General features: G+C 39.9%; 1 protein-coding gene across 1 annotated transcript in view; it reads right to left on the bottom strand.

The window, feature by feature from the left end:
* Positions 1 to 14988, bottom strand: part of LOC139715384 (MFS-type efflux pump MSMEG_3705-like) — a 29695-nt gene extending 14707 nt beyond the window's left edge. Inside the window, exons 1-2 of the mRNA XM_071626958.1 lie at positions 14728 to 14988; positions 6862 to 7020 (exon numbers count right to left, since the gene is read on the bottom strand). Of these exons, the coding sequence (XP_071483059.1) occupies positions 6862 to 7020; positions 14728 to 14816 (248 nt within the window). The 5' untranslated portion in view covers positions 14817 to 14988. The remainder of the gene's footprint in view (positions 1 to 6861; positions 7021 to 14727) is intronic.
* Between the last annotated feature and the right edge of the window lie 6362 nt (positions 14989 to 21350).

The following is a 21350-nucleotide window of genomic DNA, read 5'->3' as shown; positions in this document are numbered from 1 at the left end:
ATTTCATGAAGTCTGTAATCATGATTGCTAAATGGCAAATTTTAAAGTGAGACACATGCCTGCAGAACTGCCAGTTTTTGCTCTAAAATGTACACATTATACATGCATTAGAAATGTGCACATGACTTGCTCTGGTGAGAATACCAGGGATGCCAAGTTCAAAAAATTTTTATGAGTGAGATTTTCATGACTCGGCATCGCTCAGCATTTCAGCGCGCAAATGTGTGCGCAAGCGAGGGTGTAGGAGGGGTTTTTTCCCCCTGTGGCTCCCCACGGTAGGGAGCTTGTTCAATTTTTAGCTCTTAATGATGCGATCGGGTGCATACTTAAGTGACCATTTTTTTTTTACTTATTTTGAAAGACGTAAGGGTATGTACCGTCAATTGCAACTACTGTATCACTACTTTTGAGCTATGCTCCTTATTATAGGCCCAAGTTGCAGACTTCGCCCAATGCGTGAGAAAAATGGGTGCCATGCGTGAAATCGTGAGATAGACCCTAAATGCTTGAGTCGCACGCAAAATGCGTGAGACTTGGTAGCTCTGGAATACATAATGTTGTAATAACATGATTTGGTTGGGAAATGACAAAAATGCAAAATATTACCCCCCCCAAAAACAAACAAAAATAATAATAAATAAAAAAAAAATAAAAAAATAAAAAAATAAATAAAAAATAAAATAAAATAAAAAATACTACACTCTCGGAGCATATCCAATCATGGTTGCTATGTAGGTTTTTGTCTATTATCAATAATTGGCAAATCGGACTGAAGCACTATTCACTGATCTTCTATGCTACGTAGAGTGAACCACATGGAGCTTGTTGGAAAATGTGGGATTGCTATGGCATGATCGTACATCACACAATTGTTCTGCCTACCTACCACTGAATAGGGAGGGTACTTCAGGAATAAAAGTGATGTACTACAATCAAAATCATTTTACCCCTTTGATCTCAAAATACTCCAAAACAGCTCATCATCCTCGTCAAATCATGTCAAGTTTCTTGGTAGACTTTTTTGATATTACTGCAAACCAATTTCAAATGGTCGAGGATAAATTGTGTCACTGCAGCATCTGAGAGCTATGGCTTGGCTTTTAAAGGGGATGGCTAGTAACCGATCAGTGGGAATCAGTGGGAATGCTGAGGGATGATTGTTCCAATCCTTGTGGGATTCATTTAAGAGCACATTATATATCTACTGTTGTGTGAAAATTATTTGCTTCAGAACGGTCTCATATTCAAGTAATGTGCAGATTAATGCCCCGTCACTGACCAGGGACGCTTACCTGGAAACATTCAACTGCACATTACTTGAATATGAGACCATTCCGAAGCAAATCATTTTCACACAAGAATAGATATATAATGTACTCTTAAATGAATCCCACAAGGATTGGAACAATTATCCCTCAGCATTCCCACTGATTCCCACTGATCAGTTACTAGCCATCCCCTTTAAATGATCGCTAATAGATTGCGCTACTGTTAGCCTTCCCTCGGAAAACATCAGGAAATGACTGTAATATGTCAGGAAACCAGCAGTATTGAATCTCTGTGACTAGTGGTCTGACTGTAAGCATTATTTGACACATTAATAAATGTATTAAGACGGTGGGAACATCTTGGTCACAGTATGACTGGACTGAACTGGTTGCAATTTCACTGCGTATATTCTTTGTTATTCATGGTAATGTCAGGGTAACGCTGGATAGAATTTGGCAAAACTTACGGCGATGTTCGAGCAACATTTCGCGGGGACTATTTTAAAGGGATGGTACAGTATTGGTGGAGATGAGGATTGGGCTTTTAACTTTTTGTGAGATACCAAGAATCATGAAATAGCACAGTACATGTCATTCTAACAGGAATTCAAAGTTTATTTTCCTGAAAATTGGTTTTGGAATGGCTGAGACATCCAAATAAAAAGTAAAACGAAGCCGTCGTAATAAAAGCTGGGTTCCACCTTTTATTACGATCGCTCTGTTCCGGATATCTCAGTCATGTTAAAGCCAATTCTAATCAGATAAATGTTGTACACGTATTCCTCTTTGAATTACATGCTCTTTCATATTTCATAAGAAGTTTTTCATTATCTCAACAAAAAATATTAGAAAAGAGATGTTGGGTCTAAACCAAAACTATACGATCCCTTTAACCTGTTGAGGATGAGTACCGAGTATACTCGGGCAGGAGTCTATGGGAATTGCATGTTGTAGCAAAATCAAACCGTCCTCAACGGGTTAACAGGCAGGGTGGAAAAAGATTGCCCTGACATTATCCAATCCTTATCTCCACCAATACTATTCTCATTTATTAGAACTTTATACATATTTATGATACAACCCTTTCAATGCAGTCACTTTCCATGGGTTCTTAAACGTATTTTTCTATTTGTCCTATCTACAATGGGCTGAATTATCTTGGCAAGGTAATCTACAAAATTATATGAAACAGAGTTGAGGACATTATCATAGGAGGGTAATAGATACCCTATAAGGTTGTCAAGCATTGATTTTCTAATTGCAACCAGTGTACCAAATTTATGATTTTTAGACAAATGAAAATATACACATATATCCACCCTTAATCTTGTTTTTTTTTCTTTTCAACAGAGTGATTTACTTTTCGCTAATTTCTTAGTTTCATGTTTTTGTTTTTGCTCTTAAAATGGCCACATTGTAACTTGGCAACATGGGAAAATGGGTCACAAAGTCATTTGATCTGTCATATGATTGCACTTTCAATTTCAACTTGTTGTTCCATGGTGTTAGTCTTAAATGTAAATTTCCATTCAACTCTTTCAGTCCAAAGTGTAATCTATAGGATCCAAATAAAATGTGAAAGTATCCTAAGATTGTGGTATTAAGAGGACTAAAGTAGGGTGAGCATGGAAAGAGGTGTGTGTGTGTGTGGGGGGGGGGGGGGGGGGGGGACTCGTGAATGTGCACGGCTTTACACTGTCACAATCTGAGTTCTTTTTTTTTTTTTATTCTCTCTCTCTTTCTCGCTCACCTTGTGTACAAATGTACTTCGGCCTGTGATATTCATCGACAGGGACAAAGTCCCTGTTGTGGCAATTATAGGCATGATGATAAGTTACAGTGCAAAGGTATAGGTACAGTGCAAAGGTACATTATTGTATTTCCACATGCATGGGTACAGCGGTAACGATTGATCTGCAGTCATACATCCTGTACCAACCGCAAAAAGTGTGGCAATAGAGGAAGATTGGGGCCACAGCCTTGACCGCCTTATGAATTCACAGTAATTCCATGCATGTATAGTATTATTTAGGCCTATACATGGCAGGGAATGGGCTGAAACAACTTGAACTGAAAGTGAAATATCAAATTGTGCATGGGGAACCCACTGAACAGATTACAGTATATGTATACATGTAGTAACCAAGAGCTTTAATAGCAGATGCATCTATACAATTAAGATTTCTGTATAACCACATGCAACTCAAAATCACAAGACAAAGATTTTCAGATTTTTGTGCATGGCTAGTCCAAACAATCTGCTCAATACAAGCCAAGGGTTATTTTCTCATCGTACAAATTTGCCTTGCAGGGGCTGATCCAAAAATTTTGTAAAGAGGGGGCACCTTTACAAATTTAAAGGGGGGGGGGTGCATGCACCCCTCCTTCATTTAGTTTCTTTTTATTTCTTTTGTTTCAAAAGAAAAACTAAGGGGGGGTCTGCATAAACAATTCTACACAGGTGAAACTGTTAAGCAAGTGGTGTTATAAAGGAATGAATTACATTGCTATATCAGCGTAATATGTGGGTCTCCTATGATATCATTGTCATTGTTCAATATGCATTTCTTTTTCTTTTTTTTTTTTTTTTGGGGGGGGGGGGGGAGGGGGTTCAGAGTATTGGCTTAATTGTTCTAGGACCACAATAAATTCTACATAACATGGCAGTATCAATTTATGTTTAATAGTGCTACAGTCATGATGTAAAATTAAAAGAACAAAATGTGGAATAAGTGTACAGTTCTGTGGAACATTGCATAAAACTTACCATTGAATTTCAATGGTAACTACCGTCAAAATTAGGCGTCACAGCCAATCAGCATCAAGGATTATAAAATTTACCGCTAATTTGAAAACTTATACCGCTAGAAAGGAGCGGTAAGTCCAGCGGTAAGGGCAACAGGGCAACAGAGCCCTGGTCGAGGCGAGGATTTAGCTTTTTACATTTTGCAAGATATTCAGAAAGTACATTTGTACTCTATGAGAAGTCAAAGAGCATGCAATTCTAAGGGGTATCAAAAGTTTATCCGATGAAAATCGGTTTCGAAATGGCTGAGATATCAAAAAACAAGGTAAAACAAAGAGATCCTAATAAAAGGCCTGGCCTGATAACTATCATTTTGTTATTATCACTTTTTTTGATATCTCAGCCATTCAAAAACCAATTTTCACCAAATAAACGTTGACTCCTTCGTAAAATTACATGCTCTTTCATATTACATAAGAGGTTTCTCATTATCTCACTTTAACTCTTTATGTGCCATGGTGGAAACCCCCTGTGTGCCACGTTATTCTGAGACACGAAGGTAGTCATGCTTTGAAAAAGAATTCTGTTTTTCCAATTTGTATAACTTCTACAAATTTCTGTAAAGATGGGCATAATAGTAGGCAAAGTTAAAGAGGAATGCCAAGCTTTGTTTCAATATAAATTGTATGACGACTCTATTTTCAATTTTTCTTTTAATGACCAGTTGCTACATTACTATAAAGGCATGACTTTTGCACATTAAACCGTGACAGAAACTTAGAATGTACGAGCAAATCTAGTTGGGAACATCACTAGATAGTCGATCACCACATAGAATGCAAGCCGTATATGAGAGGAACAAAAGCACGAGAAACGCTTTCATTGTGCCACGGGATTAGCAGTAATTAGCGGTTTATCGATCGGTCTTGGCGGCTTTGTTTGTTGAGCAGAATATGCGAAGTTGGCACGCCGTCGACTGAGTCGGAGATGCGAACGTGGCACATAAAGAGTTAAAGGAATGTACAAAACATGAATCCCCACATCAACCAGGACTGTCAAGTCCGTTTAATAACAGGAAGTGCAACTACAAAATCTTGCATGAAAACTTTAAATCTTTCAAACTTTTGAACGGTTTGTCCAATTTTCCTCAAACTTTCACTGATGCGTTCTATTTGTATCAACTAAACTGTATCACTGCATTCAACAATACACATAATACAGTTTGGGTTTCACGATCCCCCATTAATCTCTGTGTGTGCTAGGGCACTATAGTTTTAACTCACATGACTTTTAAAGCTAGCATGTAGATTATCTCCATCATATAAGTAGCAGACAGTCAAATTGTGCACTGCCTCAGACAAATGGGACAGGATAGTGATTTGGAAGGGGGAATTTAACCCATTCCTTACGGGAACCTGGTATACCAGTTTCCCAAAATGAAGACAAGGGTGCCTGCTTTAGTGGCCTAAATTCATGCTTCTTTGTGTTAAAATGCCCAGAAAAGTGGGTTTGATAAAAAAAAAAGAAAGATTGAACAGAGTTTATTCCATCAGCATTTGTTCTCCTTCTGTTTGAAAAATGCGTGTTTCACAGTATTATGTACCTTTTTCCTGATTTAGTTTTTTGCTTGTTCTGCTGTAAACTCGTATGAACATGTACGTGGCGATCACTTGAGGCTGAGATCAGTTACATATAGATATCTGGGCTCACTGACCACAGTCACCTCATTCAGGTACCTGGTTTTACGTAGAACAAAAGATTCTGTGAGCTCATCAGCGCACGCTCTATTCATACCTCGCACCCGATCGATATTTCCATTGTTCACTGGCACATGTAGTTGACCATGGGAAGGGGGATACAATGTACCACTTGACTGCCTTCACACAGGTGGATTACCAACCCATTAAAGGCACTCAGAGAATTGCAGAAGGAACAGGTTTAAGCACTCCCTTTTCAATGGCAGTTTACTTCTAAGACACCAGTGCAAACTGCTGAATAAAGTGCTAAGTAAGGGATTTTGAGCTCTGATCGGATCAAGATCAAAGAAGACCAAAGGAAGGGGGGGGGGGCAGATAAGGGTGTCACCTTATTGCTTCTAGTGAGATCATGGGATATCTCCATTCTGAAACACACATACGTACACAGGGTGAACCTTTGGAAGGTTTTGGTGTAGGTGGGTTTGCAATTGTTTCTGAAAATCCCATCCATAGTGACTGCAATGGGGAATTAGATTCCCTTTTTGTATAGTTCAAGGATTTAAAGAGGGACAAAGGGCAGTTGGATAGACCCCTGAAATGCACAGCCCTTTTAACATCAATGTAAGCTTGAGGTTTGGAAAACTCTGTTTGATGAGTTATAGATCACTTTAAAGCTGAGATCTCCAGCATCAAAAGTGAACTAAACAATCCTCACTGGCAACTTTTGATTGGTTCTGTTGATGCAAGATCACAACTCAAAACTGTTTTGGTAATATGCACAGTGTACTCCCTTTATAAGGAACACAGTAATGTTACAGCTGTATAATGAAATTCTGCTACAGCGAAGTAAAAATGCAGGTCCCAAAGTTATCATCCGTTATCATCTTGATATATGTATTATTGCTTTTGTTCAGTTTTTTGCTACAGTGAAGAAAAAATTCAGGTCCCAAAGTTATCATCCATTATCATCTTGATATGTATTATTGCTTTTGTTCACTTATAACCAAATTTCATTTTAATTGAAAAAAGAAACCTGCTACTCCAGAGGGTTACTTATTACATCTAATGAGAGTTGTCTGTATCTCTTCTTTTTGAAGAATAATATTGAGGAAGTCAATCTGGCTTGGGTTTCACATCCTATCTATTATACCTGACACCATCGTCCGCCGCACAAAACTCTTCGTCCGTCACATTGAGGCCGACGTCTTCGATGAACGCCTGGACTTCCGTTGCATTGTCTACGATGCATTCCTTGTCCCCAAACTGGAGATCATTGGACATTGGCTCTATGGTGGCTATCAGCAGATATCTGGATGGGCAAGAGAGGAGGAGGAAGATAAGCCGAATATCAAATAAGATAAAATTGATAGGTCAGCTCAAAATTCCTTGCCTACTTGACTTACCAGAGACCACCACTCTGCTTTTGATCTCTCTTCCTTTATTCTCTCTTTTTAATAATTTTCTTTTCGTTCATTCAAGTATTTTCATAATTTCCAAAACATCATTTCCCTGTTAGTATGTGATCACATGTTATTATGCTTTTTTTTTAATATAGATTGCTTTTTTTTTTCTCTCCCTCAATGTCCACTACAGAAATCCCATTCAAGAGACCCGATGGGTGTAGCTTGGAAGGTTTGGGGGTGCCTAGAGGGGGGCATGGAGTCAATTCCTACAGTATTACACTTGCAAAAACACCTGCCAAGTTTGTTGAAAATACTCACGTACAGTCAAACCTGCCTAAGCAGCCACCTGCCATAGCGACCACTGAAAAATCCCCCTGAGAGAAAAGCCCTGTTAAAGACCCTGTGTATAGCGGCCACCTGTCTAACGCAGCCAGCAGCCACAAATTTTGTTTCCCCGGGGAAGATTTTAACCTGTCTATAGCGGCCACAGACCCGATGGAGCCGTAGCCGAGCCAGTAATTTGGCATGTTTTTCTGCTTTATGGTCGTGCCAGTCCCATTCCTGAGCAACATACAGTGATTGACACTGCTGCATTCATCACTCATTCAGTCATTATACTGCACATTTAGTGTTAAGCTTTCTTCACGACTGTACATAATGTACTGTGCAACAATTTCATAAACACCGGCATTGTTCAATGCATGAAACACACATGTGCATACGTACACACATGTAATAACTTTAAAGGACAAGTCCACCTTCTATTAGACATTAGGATTGAGAGAATGCAACAATATTAGTAGAACACATCAGAGAAAGTTTGAGGAAAATTGGAGAATCCGTTCAAAAGTTACGAATATTTTAAGTATCTGCACAGTCACTGCTGGATGAGAAGACTACTACCGTGTATGTTGTCACATGCGTACAACTGTATAAGGAAAATCAAAAAGAGAATTTCACAAAACTTTACTTTTTGAATAAAGTGCACATTTCTTCGACTTGCTACTGATGTACATGTTAAAGGTAATATTATTCCCCCTGCCTTCTGAAAAAGAGAAGTCGAGTGTTCTTTTGTTATGCGAGAAACATGGAAATATGTTGAATTTTCTTTATTCTTTCTTTATATCGTTGTACTCATGTGACATCACAAGCTTACTTAGTCTTTTCATCCAGCCGTGACTGAGCAGAAACTTCATAAATTCATAACTTTTGAACGGATTGTCGGATTTTCCTCAAACTCTCACTGATGTGTTCTACTAATATTGCTGCATTCACTCAACCCACATATGTCTATGAAGGTGAACTTGTCCTTTAATGTATTCAACGATGATACAATATGTACAAGTAAATAGGCAATGCAAACAAAGTTGGATATCCTGTCTATAGCGACCACCTGTCTCTAACGGCCACTTTTTTTGTCTTCCTTGGGTGGCCGCTATAGCTGTATATGCAGTTTGACTGTATTACTTTTTCAAAAAAGAATTTCAGAGTGTGAAAATAGGCCTGCACTCTCATACTACAATGTACCTGATTATAGACCCATAGGATGAGTGTATCGGTAGACTAAAGCTCAGACCAAGCATAAACATTCAGACAATAGACTTGTCACAATAGGCACTCTCTCCTCCCACTATTTTGTTCAGTTCAAACACCTCTACATCCAATAACCAAGGGCATTCTTTGTTGGGGTAGTAAATACTGTAGTATACTAAAGACCACTTAACTCTTAATGTGCCAGGCCCGAAACCCCTAACGTGCCAGAGGTTTTTATCTAGCGCCAGAACGTTTCGAAACTGGGCTGACAATGAAATTTAAAATTGCCATATCTCTGAAACTATTGACTGTTTTGAATTGAGTTCTACACAACATATATCAAGAAATGTTTGCTCTTTCGTGTCATGTAGTCAGTTTGCCATAATATCTATCTTAACCTAAAATATTGCAGAAATAATTCATACATCAAAAAAAAATTAGAAATTTTTGTGTAGTACGGAAAAAAGGAGTCAGTCATGTTTTTCTTCAATAGAACACTCCCTTGACTCTGTGAGAAAGTTTCAGAACAACATCTCCTCTTTCCAATGATAACAAAATTGCCTTCTAGAATTGTAAGATTCCAAAGATACTAGCAGTTTGTTTTGTCTTAGCAATTTCTCTTTCTGCCTCAGTAATTCATTCCCAAATCTGAGTCCTTTAGTCCAAGATCCTGTATTTGAAACTAAAGTAATTGTCCCGGGCCCTGGAAGAGTGTCTTTTGTGTACTTGAGAAGGAAGAATCTACTAATCCTTCTTTTGTTTAAGCGGACTGAGGGCGGGGGGGGGGGGGGGGGGGGGGGGGGGGGACTCTATTGAAATCGGCAGGCCTTTGTCTGCGCGCAATTCCTATGCTAGCGTGGGGACGATTAGTGACGTCCACCAAAACAAAAGGATGAAAGACTTGACCGACAAACGAAAGCTGACTCTCTTTGAGGGAAAAAATGATATGTGACCCTGCACCTCAAAACAAACAAAAAGTCGCCAGACATGAATTTTTAGTTGAGACCATATTCTGAAAGAGCAGAATTTAAGCTTTAAAATGATGTATAACTCAAATCAAATGGACTCTCCTAACCTATCTAAATATTGGAAAGAAAGCACAAACTCAGGAAAAGTGTGAACTGAGAAAAGAGGCTCTGAAGTACAGTGTCTATTCAAGCGCTTAATCTTTACCAAACCGTGCTGGCTGTGCGATGAATGGGACAAAAAACAGGAAGTAAACCACCAGAGTAACAACAATGAAGGGATTATCAGATTAAGATGACGTGCGTCCATAATTAATGCCAACTTTCAAAGCAGTAGCACTATCTTTTCAAAACTTATTAGAGTTGAAAGTGAAGAGTGTGGACAAGCTTTTTCAGAAATGAAAAAGGGATTCTAAAGACACACCTAATCACACTATTCTACCAAATATGTTCGAGATAAACTGCTACACACTTTCCTGCCCGTTTTATGATACCAAATTTTAGCAGAATGTAAAAGAAGACCCGCTCTTTCAGAAAATATGAAAAAGTCAAGTTCGGCTAGGTTGATTTCACTTATTTTCAGTCCTCACGCAAAATCAGTGTTGCGACTTTATGTTCGTTTTGAGGTGCACGGTCACATATCAGCTTCCCGCAGGACAGCATCTGCGAGTGGAACCGCATAGACAATACACGCAGATTCAATAGCATACACACGCGTGGTTTACCAATGAGACTTTTGATCCATACACATCTCGCGAGGGTGCGCTCGCTGCGGATTTTCCCGACGCGAAAAAAATACATCTAGCTGAAAAATCATGTATTTACTCAAAATTTTCCAATGTAAGCATGCTCATATTTTTAGTGGAAACGATGGCTATGCTAATCAGTTACCAGAACATATCATTGGCAGTTTCTTGGTGTAACACATTACGGTACCACAAGAACTTAAAATGATCAATGCTTTTCTCGCTCTTTTTGGTCGCCGATCGGCGACCATGGCACGTCAGGACTAAGGTCGCTGTTCGGCGACCATGGCACGTTAAGAGTTAAAGCAGTGTGTATTCTTGGATCAGTCCAGACTTTAAAGGTCCAATTTACCTATTGGGAGCAGTGATTTCAAATATGTTCACGATATCACATTTGATGCATATGTGTAGGTCTAACAAAACATCCTACATGATGTAAAACTTTCGCAATAAAGCCATTTAAATATAAGGAGATATTAGTGTTTACATTCTCAATAAAGCATAACTGCAGATGGTTATAAGTCTGGAAACGTTTTTATTTTAACTATTGTTCACATTTTGTGTCTTTATCTACGCTTAACATCGATTATACTGGTTCAAAATATTTACAGTGATTTTTTTCTATCCCTAACTCACATCTTAGAACTATATCAAAGCACCAATGCTGGGTTTTTGTTTCATCTGCAAGTGGTAAATTATGAGTTTAAAGTTTGTGTGTCTCTTTTATAACACTGGAAATCAGATTCCGTTTAACAGCTGGTATATTGAGGTTATTCAGACCTTCCTCAGAATGATAAAACTGGACTGGACACTTATTTATGGGGGGGGGGGTGGTTATAATACTGCAGATTTCCAGTGAATTCATTCTGACCCCCAAATTCCTATCTTTATCCTCAGTACAAAAAGGGAGCATATTCTCCAGTGACCTGAGGCCAGCTTTTTATTTCTTTTCTTATTTAAACCCATTGAGGACAGGCTGATTTTGCTACAACATGCATTTTCACAGACACCTGCCCGAGTACTACTGTAAAACGAGGAATTTTCGCGTGCATTTTAATTTCGCGAATTTCGCGAGCGCCAAAATTTGCGAAATTAAAATGCACACGAAAGTTTTTGTCTACACTACATGCATTGAACGCCAGTGGCAATTCGCGAAAATTTCATGCCACGAAAAAGGCTGTCGGCTCCAATTCGCGAAAATTTCATGCCGCAAATATATCATGTTTTACAGTATACTCGGGACTCGTCCTCAACGGGCTTAACACTCTGAGGTGTGATACTGTAAATTACATGATGTGGGGAGACATTATTCTTCAACCATGCACAATTTTGTGATGCTTGCAAAAGAGTGTATGTGATCTTTAACCTTATAGAACTTCTTCTGCTGCCTAGTGAATGGTGATCTTTTTCATATGACTTTTTACTCCTGTTTCCAAATGGGATACATCATGCATATCTTTGAAAAAAAAAAAGAAATGTAAGAAAACCTACAAAATGATTCTGATTATATACGAATAGTACCATTCTTCATTAACAGAATGGTGTTTCTTGAGATGTACTCAAGATTGAAAAAAAAACCCAGAAATACTTTCACTAAAGGCATTAAAAAAAAAGATAAAATATTAGAAAATGAAAGTAATAGGTAAACCCATCTAAGGATAGACACACACATACACACAAATGCATTTCATAAGTTGTGTGATGCCCACAATACAAAACTATCGCTTAACTAGTTACTAGGAATATAAACTATGTACAACATTGTATACTACAGTTATAGTTAATCAAGAAAACTCCTCTTGTTTATATTTCTTTAAGATCTATAATGTTTGTTTTATGTTATAAGTGCTGTCTGGGGCAAATTATTTGTATAGGGCCCCATTTCTCTCTCTCTCTTCTTTCGATCTTTAAGATAACAACAACATCTCCTCATACATGTAAATATAATTAGGCTTAATTGCAAAAACGTTTTATGCTTTATGGTATATATGGATGTTTTTTTTCTGATATGTCAACTGACCTACACATGACATATGGTATATACATGTGCATCAAATGTGACAACCAAAACAATTTTATTTTCTTTTTCTTTTTTTGTAATCACTGCTCCCAGTGGTAAACAGCCAGGTGCAGAAGCCCACTCGGGTCAAAAGAAAGGACACCAGACTTGCACAAAGAGCTTTGTGACAAAGCTGAGATTATTGAGTCTTCCTATTCACCAACAGATTATGGCTAGACCTTTGTGTGGATTGGATTTAAAGAAAAAAAAAAACCTACAAAACCTGTTTAAAATGCTTGAAATTACTGCCAGAAGCATGAAGCATGATTTGATCTAAAAGTCTAGACACTTTGTTGGCTGTTTCAACGCATTACACAGCAGTTGCTCGTAAGTTGTTCGTAACTTTACGAACAGCTTTATGAAACAACCCCAGGAACATTAATTGCACATCTAGGTTCCTTTTATAAAAATAAATTCCATGTCAGCCACTTGTCATGTCACGTTTGTCAAGAGATCTCCCTAGCTATCAACACTGTATCTGAAAATTGCTGGATCTTTTTGATTTTGTAATTCTTCTTCACTTCTAAAGTCTAAGATTCCTATATCAATATCTAGTAGTACTGGTACCAGAAGGTACAGTACTTAGTGGGAGGCTTACACATGAATGTATGTACAGGGTACATATCAGAGAATTAGTTGATGTAATCCCCATGCAAAAGAAACAGTTCACCCTACAATAAGAAATTCTTTCACACTGTATACCATGTTGAGAAAAACATGCCATGACAGACAGCTTGAAATAAACTGAAATTGAATTTTCCAGAAAAGCTAATTATAATTGCCAAATTGTAACACATACTACTACGTACGTATCCCCGGGCCCCATTTCATACCAGATGTTAGGATAACAGGGCTGCCAACTCTCACGCATTGAGCGTGAGACTCACGCAATTCAACCAATTTTGACTGTCTCACTGTGATAAACGAAATCTCACGCTAAACCCCCAAAATGAAATGTACATGACTCCAAAAATAAATATAGGCCTATCTCTAAATTCTCTGATATTCCGAATACCGATATGCCCAAGCCCAAAATTTCGAGATTTTCCCGCGCGGGTGTAAAGCTTAACCAATAATAATCGTTTTCGGTTCGCGCGCAAAGACGAGCTATTGGATTACGATTGGTTTCTACCTATACCACGTGAGCGTAGCTTGTACTTTTGGTAAATTACAGTACATGTATGGCTAGGACGTGTGCTTTACAGCGCTTTACATACACTGACTGTACGTACGTACGTACGGCCGTACAGCAGGCCGCCAGGCGCTAGCCAGGAGGTCGCTCTGCTCCCTCGCAGTGTCTCACTCCAAACTCTCACTCAAGGTTGGCAGCCCTGGGATAAAAATAGGGTGCCTATATGTACATGTAATGGCAACTTCCCACAGCAACAGCCAATCAGGAAGCTGGACTCTTGTGGTCTTCTGGGTCCCATTTCATAAAAGGAAGTTAGAATGTTAGGATGGCAACTCTTGCTGGAATGACAACTTCCCATAGCAACAGCAACTCAGGAAGCTAGATTCTTGTTGTTTACAATATTGTATACTATGACTACAGTTATTCCAGCATAGCTATAGGGTCTAGAACTGCTATAATGTAGCATCAACTTTTTTTATAAAATGGGCGGGCCCTGCTCGACGAGTCTATCACCAGAACTTACTAAATGGGGCTTATGTAGTAATATTTGATTAGGAATCTGAAACTTTGAAATCAAGGGTCATATACATATATGGTCTGATTGACAGCCAATGAACAAAGATGTGATGTGTTTGGAGTAGGACACTATAGCCGGGTTCACACGTACAAATTAGCGGGATGACGATCGCGATGCAAATCTCGAGATTTGTATCCCGCTAATTGATGTACGTGTGAACCCGGCTTATGACTGATAAACTGGGAGTGATGGTGATGGGTGATCTGTACAGACCTGCCATCCAGTTCCACATTGTGGCGCCTCCTTTTTCACAATTTGATAATAAATAATTGTTGGAACATAGCCTAATATCATTTTTATAATTCAAGGAATTCATAAAGCTAAACATTTCTTCAGGGGCCCATACTCTATGTTTCCAGCATTGCCAGTGCTCTGCCTCAAAAACTTAAAACACCCTACACTCTAGCTAGGGTCGCACTACTGAGTAATCCCGGCGAAGTTACGGTCGCAGATCTAACATTCGAAAGTACTACACTGTAACAGAGCCAGTAGTAGCGTGTTGATCACCGTGATTGAATCAGAAACTCGAGGGACACTGTGTCCGTGTCACTGTGCGTCTTGCATGTAAACAAAGAAAAACAACTCTGATATAATACACTACCTGTGTAGTTGATTGACAGAAGTCAAAATTGTGAAGACTATCAGAGCATAGTAGGCCGGACATCTGTTCTCATGTGCACTTCCAGACATGATGTCAGGGGATAACCGGCGATTTCGCCGTGGTTTCTCTAGCTGGAGCTCATTGATCACCGAGTGTCGACATGCGCAAGTCCTTCCTTCCCCGCCGGTCCCCGGTACAATACGCTACCGCAGCGCAGGCATGCATTCGTATCAGCAGTGTGGTACCCGTGATCCGTCGTACTTCTCAACTCTTGCGCAAGGTGCACACAACGCACGCAGGGTAAAGGAATGGGTGTGCAAGGCAAAGGTATCATCGGCGGTGGACAGGTGGACCCCAACACGCCCGTGTACCTGTCGGGCTGTGGGCTCCCGAACTGACGCGCTTTTATTGTACCCAAAGGGGGTGGGGGTGGGGGTGGGGGGGGGGAGAGGAGGGGGTGGTCAGGGGGTTTGAACGAACCCCCCCGCTAGCAGGCAGGGTCCAAAATATACCCCTTCCAGAGTGAGACCCTATCCCGCTTGGTTCCTAAGAAAGGTCCACTATTTCCGATTTTGAACCCCCCCCCCATAAAAATCTTACAAATGTTGAACCCCCCATAAAAATCCTAGTTACGAGCCTGTACCCTCTTTGCCGTATGCGATTATGTAGTTCATAGCAGCGGGGTGTTTGTTTGATTTCTTTCATCATCCCATCGGCCCCATTACTTTCATAAAAAGGTGATATGATTACTGATGATAACAACTCTTGCCGGAACGGTAATTGTTATGATTATGGTAATTAACGATACGTATCCAACTTCCTGATTGGCTGTCGCTATGGAAATAAGTTACCATTCCATCAAGAGTTGCCATCCTAACATATATCTTTTACGAAATGGGGCCATCCTATTAATTTTGTGGGTCCTTTTTTTTTTTTTTTTTAATCTGGCAACCTAATTCAAAGGGATAAGCCATCTCGTCTTTCATTTTGGACTTAAATTTGGGGCTGCATATTACACCCCAAAGTGTGAACAGACAGTTGAATTTTAATTATCATAGGGCCTAATGCAAAAAAAAAAAAAGCTCCCTCGATCATTGTTAGAACGGGGAACATCCCTCCCCCCCCCCCCCCCCCCCCCGCCACAACAATGAGCGTGTTTCTACTATACTGAGAGCACCTCACATCCCTGGCATCGCCACGAATTTTGTCCAACGCAGCACCTCGTATTTTACGACCACTCGAGCTGTTTCTACTGAGCGATAAAATACGAGGTGATGCAAAGGTGACGTGCAAATGCGGCGATTCCGGAAGTCAGGTATTTTTAAGTCACAGATTTGGGTCACGCGCGCACTGCCTGTTAATACGATCCGTACGGAAGCTTTGAAGTGCCATTCGACTTGGAGACTTGGCGAGATAATTTATCTTGTCAAGTCAACATAATAGCTCTATCATGTCGACTTATCAACTTTATAAGTTGACATGGAGACAAACATTATTATGTCAAGTCGATTTCTAAAAATTTAAATGTCGTCATGGCAACATAACATATCTTGCCAAGTCGACATCTAAAAAGTTACATGTCATCATGGTGACATAATGTATCTTGCCAAGTCGACATCTAAAAAGTTACATGTCGTCATGGTGAGATAAGGTATCTTGCCAAGTCAACATCGAAAAAAGTTACATGTCGTCATGGTGACATAATGTATCTTGCCAAGTCGACATCTGAAAAGTTACATGTCATCATGGTGCATACGGTATCTTGCCAAGTCGACATCTGAAAAAGTTACATGTCGTCATGCCTACATAACGTATCTTGCCAAGTCGACATCTGAAAAGTTACATGTCATCATGGTGACATAAGTTATCTATCCAAGCTGATATCTAAAATGTTACATGTCGTCATGGTGACATAAGATATCTTGCCAAGTCGACATCTAAAAAGTTACATGTCGTCATGGTGACATAAGGTATCTTGCCAAGTTGACTTATAGAAAATTACATGTCGTCATGGCGACATAACTTATCTCGCCAAGTCGACTTAAATGATTGTTTTTATTTTGTCAACACCATGCGCGCACGTCGTCGAGATCTCATGAAGATGGTGACCTATTACAATACTAACAAAGTCTATTAACTTGTCAGCCGGCTTGTCAGTCTAACAAGTTAGTCTCTTTACCAACTTAGTCTTATAGTAACAGCTAAATCATGGATTCCGAAAAGGAGGCCGAGGACAGCATGATTCCCATACTCTTCAAATATGGGCACACACTCTGCCTTCCATGCAGCACATTCCTTGAAGAGAATGAAGGAAGAGATTGCCCATTTTGCAAGCAGAAAATACAGTCTGTTCGCAGTTTGTATTATTAGCTACCTTAGACCCTTAGTTTGTGTCTGAAAGGGGTGCATTAATGCATAATGATCTCCCAGTTCATGCCTATGTGGCAGTCCTCGATAAAAGGGGAATTCCACCCAAGTCAGTCCAGTGTTTCTACAGTGTGTTCCTAAAAAAGGGAAACCAAACCTCAAAGGTAAATTATATCACAAATGCATAGTTTTTTTTTTGTAATTTGTGTGCTGGATTAAAAAGTAGCTCTTTAAGTTAAATTTGACACCTTGCTTGCGTCAACATTGCCATGGGTTTTGTTACATATCGAGTAAAGTTTCTTTGAAGGAAAATGATACAACATCTACTTTTTCCAAGTTTCAAAAAACCCTAACTCTCTAACTCATGTCAACGTTGACGCAAGCAAGGTGTCAAATTAAAGCTGGAGAGCTCCTTTTTATTCCATTATACAAATTACAAGAAAGAAAAAACTATGTATTGTTCAGTTGACTTTTGAACTTGCCTTCCCTTTTTAGGAACACTCTGTATGAAAGACGATGAATTAAAAAAAATAATTGATCCAATCATGAGTAAATAAGGAAACTACACTCCTTAACATTATCTAGTACTTCATTGTCAGTTATGCAAAATGGCATTGCTGATGATATCTTCTGATGACATGCAACTTTTGATATGTCTACTTAGCAAGATATCATATGTCGTCATGACGACATGTAACTTTTTAGATGTCGACTTGGCAGATACCCTATGTCGCTATGACGACATGTAACTTTTTGGAAGTCGACTTGGTAAGACACCTTATGTCACCATGACGACATGTAATTTTTTGTAAGTCAACTTGGCAAGATACCTTATGTCACCATGACGACATGCAATTTTTTGTAAGTCAACTTGGCAAGATACCTTATGTCACCATGACGACATGTAACTTTTTAGATGTCGACTTGGCAAGATACCTTATGTCACCATGACGACATGTAACTTTTTAGATATCTGCTTGGATAGATAACTTATGTCGCCATGATGACATGTAACTTTTCAGATGTCGACTTGGCAAGATACGTTATGTAGGCATGACGACATGTAACTTTTTCAGATGTCGACTTGGCAAGATACCTTATGCACCATGATGACATGTAACTTTTTAGATGTCGACTTGGCAAGATACATTATGTCACCATGACGACATGTAACTTTTTTCGATGTTGACTTGGCAAGATACCTTATCTCACCATGACGACATGTAACTTTTTAGATGTCGACTTGACATGATAATTTTTGTCTCCATGTCAACTTATAAAGTTGATAAGTCGACATGATAGAGCTATTATGTTGACTTGACAAGATAAATTATCTCGCCAAGTCTCCAAGTCGAATGGCACTTTAAAGCTTCCGTAGATCCGAACCCTGCCTGCTTTGCTATATGCGTCGGCTATTTTTTGATTAGCCATTTCTCTTCGTCTTCCCATCCAATATACCCCGAACTAACATACTGGTATCCTGCCACTGACTGATGAGAAATCTTTGGAGATCGAGGGTCCAGTTGAGATTTTCTCAAGGCTGCGACATACTAATGTGGTACTCTCGCGATTCGAGCCACAATATAAAATGAAATAACGCGGTGTAAAATCAAGTAAGTGATGAGGGCTTAGTAATGCAATAAGTTAGGCTGTTAATCACGCGAACAATAGACGATGAATGCCACAATTCACATGATTGTAACGTATAACGTATAGGGCCTATAACACATACACAAGCGAGTTGGTACAAACAAAGCATGATGCGAACACGGTCGCTGTGTGTAAACACGTATTTTGCACACATGTGTCGAAGGAGTGTGTGCGATCAAGGAGGTACCATAGTACCTCCTTGGTGCGATGAACCGATTGAAAAGCGCGGGGAGAAATTCTAGACGTCCGATACATCACGAATTTCGCTACCCGGTGTGTTTCTACTGAGAATCGTCCTTCGCGTCACCACGCATCGACCACCTCAATAGATGGACGACGGAGCACCTCGCATCAGCCGGCATCGGCCACTACCCGATCTGTTTCTACTGAGGAAAAATTCGAGGTGTCACCACGCATCGGCCGGTATCGGCCGGCATCGGCCGGTATCACCACACATCGGCTGGCATCACCTCGAATTTTCGTCGCTCAGTATACAGGGTGGCCCAAAAAGAACGGAACGCCTAAGATCTTTGATTTCAGCAATATTGTTGCAAATATGTCATCATGTTGCATACTATTAGAAAGGCCATTCTTTTTCCAATAAAATGAGACCACGCTCTTTAATTTCAGTTAATGTGTTGCGATTTTAGGCCCATTTTTGTCAAACCTTGCAATTTTCAAAATGTGATCATTTTACACTCTCAGAGATACAGAAACCAGTGAGAATTCGGCTTACCGTAGAACCAGTAGCGTTCGCAATGTGCGGAATGTGGGGCGGACAGTGTTATTGTCGTCAGGTTGTCTCATTCACAATGGTAACGGACAATGACAGCCACATTCCACACATTGTGAACGTTACTGCTTCTATGGCAAGCCGAATTCTCGCTGATTTCGGTGTCTCTGAGAGTGCAAAATGATCACATTTTGAAAATTGCAAGGTTTGACAAAAATGGTCCTAAAACCATGACGCATTAACCAAAATTAAAGAACTTGGTGTCATTCTTTTGGAAAAAGAATGGCCTTTCCAATAGTATGCAAAATAATGACATATTAGGAACAATATTGCTAAAATTAACAATCTTAGGCGTTCCGTTCTTTTTGGGCCACCCTGTATAGTCGCTGCTCTTATGATCACTCGCTTGATGTCTAACCCGTGCCCAATAAGGCCTTGCCCCCCTCCCCCCCCCCCCCATGATCATAATCATGTCTATAGCACATAACCCCATCCCCCCCCCCCATGTTTAACGTCCCTAGTTGCTTTCGGTCCGCCAGCCTATTAAGGGCTACATAGATGGCTCAGGGGGCCAAGACTGAATCCTGGAGGACGGGGAGGGGGGGGGGGGGGGATCCCCGGGGACCTAGTCAGTTAAGTGGGCCCATCACTAGCATCCTTAGCATAATACGAGAAGGTCTACAATTGCTCAGATTCTTTGAGTGCTCGTCAATAGATGGCGCGATTCCGAGAAGCTGCACTAGAGCTGCAGCATGTGGTAGTCAACTACCGCCTGACACCTGCCCACTTCATCTGTACAGGTAATCAAAGTTTTAAATAAAATAATTAAATCGATCGATTAGATGGAATGTTAGACTAAATTTATGTGATGTGTGCGGAACAAACTGAATTCGAACTTGTATAGGTGAAGCATTAGTATCAACAGGGAGGTGAGCTCACCTCCCTGCTATCAATAAACAATTTTCGCTCTTGCGGGAAGCGCGGCGGGGGGGGGGGGGGGGGGGGGGGGGGGGCACTGACAAGTACACTTAATCGGTCTCTCACGCAACTCGGGTGATCGAGGAGTTTGACAGTTTAAAACGACTTATACCAGGTTGAAGTTATTTAAAGTCGTGAGCAGTTTAAATGGGGTAATCAGTCACGCACAAGCTTTGTGTTCGTTCTCTCGTTGTGGAGTTGGGCGATGAAGGGCGGAGTCTTGATATTGCTCATGTTGTTTGATCTCACTGGTAAGTCAACCCGCCTGCTCCTTTGAATAGCGTATGCTCTTTAAGACAGTCTCTCAACGCAGGGAGGTGAGCTCACCTCCCTGCTCAAAGCAATAGCATAAGAATAATTATATGAAAATGAAGTGTATAAGAATAATAAAAAGGAAGTGTATATGAAGTAATTTCACACGTTTTATGATTGTGACTCTGCATCTCCAAAACATGAATATCTGCTGATGGATCTTTGCAAAGTTAGGCCCACCCACTGACCTATTATAAACTTTATTGACGGAAATTATCGGCATTCAAAATATAACCTGCATGGGAGAAGAATTTGCAATATCGCTGTATATTTGGATTTTGGGGGAATTTTTTTCCTCTATGTTTCGGTCATTTTTTTGTTGTTGTTGTTGTTGTTGTACCCGTGCTCCTCATCTAAATCTGTAGCTCGAATTTGATTTGGACCTACGCTCGACAAGCTTGCTTTTTAGTAGGTTTCTTCATAAAAAATTATTTCTTTAACATTCATTCCAATATTCCAACTTTTATAAATCGACTACTATGTTTTTATATGTTTGCAGTAGGGCAATTATTCCACGATAACACCCTGACACTTTTGAGTATAATTTCATTCATCAAAGGTAAATGATAATCAAAATGTAACA

Source organism: Diadema antillarum, unplaced genomic scaffold, assembly GCF_040938485.1.
Source record: "Diadema antillarum isolate AM-2024a unplaced genomic scaffold, OU_Dant_1.0 scf00000048, whole genome shotgun sequence".
Lineage (NCBI taxonomy): Eukaryota > Metazoa > Echinodermata > Echinoidea > Diadematoida > Diadematidae > Diadema > Diadema antillarum.
The sequence above is the reverse complement of the archived record's forward strand: the minus strand, read 5'-3'. Positions and strand labels throughout refer to the sequence as shown.